The sequence below is a fragment of the Micropterus dolomieu genome, linkage group LG12 (assembly GCF_021292245.1).
Source record: "Micropterus dolomieu isolate WLL.071019.BEF.003 ecotype Adirondacks linkage group LG12, ASM2129224v1, whole genome shotgun sequence".
Taxonomy (NCBI): domain Eukaryota; kingdom Metazoa; phylum Chordata; class Actinopteri; order Centrarchiformes; family Centrarchidae; genus Micropterus; species Micropterus dolomieu.
The window spans coordinates 36,088,744-36,092,613 of record NC_060161.1 but is presented as its reverse complement, the minus strand read 5'-3'; the positions used below and the strand labels follow the sequence as shown (position 1 = coordinate 36,092,613).

Below are 3,870 nucleotides of genomic sequence, written 5' to 3'. Positions count from 1 at the left end.
CCAGATAATGTTTTTAACACACTAAAATTAGCTTTGTTAAACGTTAGGTCTTTGGCAGGAAAAAAACATTTTTAATCAATGATTTTATAATCACTCACAATCTTAATTTCATGTTTTTAACTGAAACTTGGTTGAACCAAGATAACAGTGCAGCTGTCCTTATCGAGTCTACCCCTCTCAGCTTCAGTTTGAGTGAAGCTAGAGTGCATAAGAGAGGAGGTGGAGTTGCCATTTTGTTTAATGACTCCCTCCAATGCAAAAAGATGTCTTATGGGAATTTTGCTTCTTTTGAATATGTGGCTCTTCAGCTGAATTCCTCTTCTCGAGCTATTTTTCTAAATATCTACAGGCCCCCTAAATACTGTGCAAACTTTTTTGATGACTTTGGTGAACTGCTGTCTATAATCTGTATTGACTTTGTCTGTGTGGTTATTGTTGGTGATTTTAACATCCATGTTGACAACCCCCAGGACAGAGGGACTAAAGAACTGTGTTGTGTTCTTGATAATTATGAACTGACTCAACATGTGATGAGGCCCACACACAATAAGGGACACACTTTGGACTCGGTCATCTCCAACGGTCTGGACATTTCCAAGGTTGTGGTGACTGATGTTGCTCTCTGATCATTCCTGTGTTTTCTTTGAGAGTGCTGTCTGCGTGCACACAAATGTACAAACAGAGGTGATCACAAAACGGCATATCACTGAAAACACTAGTGAAAAATTTATTGAGGCTTTCTCCTCAACACCCGCCCTCTCACGGGTCTCAGTCAATGAGCTTGTAGATAATTTCAGTTCTAAAATTACAAATGTTATTGATGCCATTGAACCAGCCAAGGTGAAGGTGGTCTCTGGTAAGAGAAGATCTCCATGGAGAAATGCCACGCTGGGTAGAACTCAAAAAAGAGAGCTGAAAAGCTGAACTCAGGTGGCGGAAAACAAATCTCCAGGTTCATTATGACATCTATAAAGAGAGACTTCACATTTATAATTTAGAACTGAGAAATGCAAGGCGGTCCTTCTTCTCTGACATCATCACCAAAAACACTAATAATGCACGTGCCCTGTTTGCTACTGTCGACCGGCTAACCAACCCTCCTGTGTCTGTAGCCTCTGAACTTCTATCCACCAGGGCCTGCAATGAATCTGCCTCCTTCTTCACAGACAAAATTCAAACTATTAGACAAGCAATCAGTGCCTCCATGTCAGTAACAGGATATGTCTTGTCCGTATGTCCACTTAAAAACAATTCATATAGCATGAGACAATTAGATTCTATTAACCATAAAAACCTGGAGAACTTAATACAACATCTGAAATCCTCCTCATGCTGCTATGATATTCTGGCAACAGGTTTATTCAAAAATGTGTCTAAGTGCATGGCCTCAGATCTACTACAAATTGTCAATATGTCTCTCCTCTCAGGTTTTTTCCTACAGGCCCTGAAAACTGCAGTCATTAAGCCACTCTTAAAAAAGAGCAATCTAGACAGTTCACTAATGAGCAATTATAGGCCCATATCAAATCTCCCATTTTTAAGTAAAATCATTGAACAGGCTGTTTTTCAACAGCTTAGTGCTTTCTTGGCACTAAATAACTGTTTAGATGTCTTCCAGTCAGGTTTTCGACCACACCACAGCACCGAGATGGCTCTTGTTAAGGTCTTTAATGACATCCATTTAAACACTGACAGTGGCAGAATTTCATTCCTAGTATTATTGGATCTCAGTGCTGCATTCGACACGGTCAACCACAACATATTACTAGACAATTACAAAGTCAGCCTACTATCACCTGAAGAATATATCAAGGATTAAAGGACTTATGTCTCAGCTGGACCTGGAAAAGCTTATCCATGCATTTATCTTCAGTCGACTTGACTACTGTAACAGTGTCTTTACAGGGCTCCCTAAGAAATCCATCAGCTGCAGCTGATTCAGAACGCTGCAGTTCTGAGGTCTTTACATTGGCTTCCTATATGTCAAAAAATTGATTTCAAAATCCTGCTGTTAGTTTATAAAGCACTAAATGGTTTAAGGCCAAAATACATCTCCAATCTTCTGCTTCGTCAGGAACCATCCAGACCTCTCAGGTCGTCTGGGATCAGGTCTGCTTTCTGTCCCCAGAGTCAAAACTAAACAAGGAGAAGCAGCATTCAGTTATTATGCTCCGTATATCTGGAACAAACTCCCAGATAACTGCAGGTCAGCTGAAACTGTCAGTTCTTTTAAATTAAGACTGAAGACTTTTATTTTTACCATTGCTTTTGATGAAATATTTAAGATATTTATTTTTACCACTGCCTTTAACTAGTAGATTGATAACTTACACTGCACTGTAACATTTACTGTATTGTTTTCTTTGTCTTTGTTTTTTGCTTTTTACCATTACTTTTTTTTAAATGTGTATTTTTTCAATTTCCCTATGTTGCTTTTAAACTTTTTTTTATATTTCCCTGTTGCTTTAATGTTTTATGTAAAGCACTTTGAATTACCTTGTTGTTGAAATGTGCTGCTGATTGGTCAGAGAGAATCGTCACTATTCACTGCATAATCATTGCGCACGCCGGACGGAGGCCAGCAACAGGAAGTTTTATATTTTACAATTTTCACATGTTATTTCATCACAAAATCCACTTCAGAGAAGTTTTGAGGTGAGAAATCAGCTGTGTAGATTTTGAATAGTGACAGTTTTACTAAAAGTGATGGCGGAACAAAAATGTGCTTGAGGAGCTCCGTCCGTGGCGGAGTCCCCCGCCGCCACGAAGCCTGCGCCAACCTGCGGGAGGAACTGGCAACACTGGCCAGCCGCCCGCTCACAGAGCCTCCTGCTCCCGCTGTCACACAGACCGCTACAGCAACAACGGCAGAGGAAAACACAGCTGGAAGGTTTTCATACCGCTTATCTGTCTTTACATTCTGAGGAATGTTGAAACGTTTTAACTTAAATCAAGAGAAAGCTGTTTGTGGGTCGCACTGAACATTACGTCGCAGCCGTTGTGTGTGGCGTCGCTATGACAACCAGCTACATTGAGGGGTACTATCTCTGGGTACTATCTGCTATGGAAAACGGGGCACGGCCAAACCGAGTCGAGTCTTGTCAAGCCGGTACTGGTAATGGAAAAACGCCAAAAGACACCAGAGACAAAATAAAAACATGTCATGAAACAACAATTCAGTGATTCAAACTGGACTCAGCACAACTCCAACATCAGTTCATCATTAACAACAGAACACGTCTTTATACATCTGGGGCTTACCTGAGCAGGTGAGATCCAGGATGGAGGAAGAGGAAGATGATGATGCACACTCCCTCAGAGCAGATCCAGACTGAACACAGTCAGACCAGATCCCCCACACAGGTCTGTCTGAGGACTCCTTTCTCTGTCCTACAGAAACAGCAGAGCCACAGTCCAGCTCTCTACAGACAACAGCTGCTGTCTTCAGGGTCCAGACAGAGTCACTCACTGGTCTCCAGTCTCCCTGATGTTTCAGCTCCAGTGTTCCTGCACAGCGACTGGCTCCTCCCACCAACCTGACAGGCTCTGAACAGAAACCAGAGAGTCATCAGTAAAACAATAAAGTGAGTTTCATCAGAAGAGAAATGAAGCAAATCAAAGCTGCAGCTCCTCTTCTACCTGAGCAGGTGAGTCCAACAGCTTTTCCAGGTGAGCAGGTGTTTCTAGCTGAGCCTGAGCTTCTACAGTCCAGGAGAGCAGACTCATGGCCTCCACACTGGAACTCTTTGGTCCACATCGGAGCCTCCACTTCTCCATAGAGCGCCCCCTGGAGGACTGAAGGAGCCCCACAGCCGAGCTCCCTACAGACCACCTCTGCATCCTGCTGGTCAAAGTCAGCTTCACACACTG

General features: G+C 42.5%; 1 protein-coding gene across 1 annotated transcript in view; it reads right to left on the bottom strand.

Moving 5' to 3' along the window:
- Positions 1–3,870, bottom strand: part of LOC123979962 — a 27,324-nt gene that overhangs the window by 11,353 nt on the left and 12,101 nt on the right. Inside the window, exon 3 of the mRNA XM_046064073.1 lies at positions 3,262–3,484. Within this exon, the coding sequence (XP_045920029.1) occupies positions 3,262–3,484 (223 nt within the window). The remainder of the gene's footprint in view (positions 1–3,261; positions 3,485–3,870) is intronic.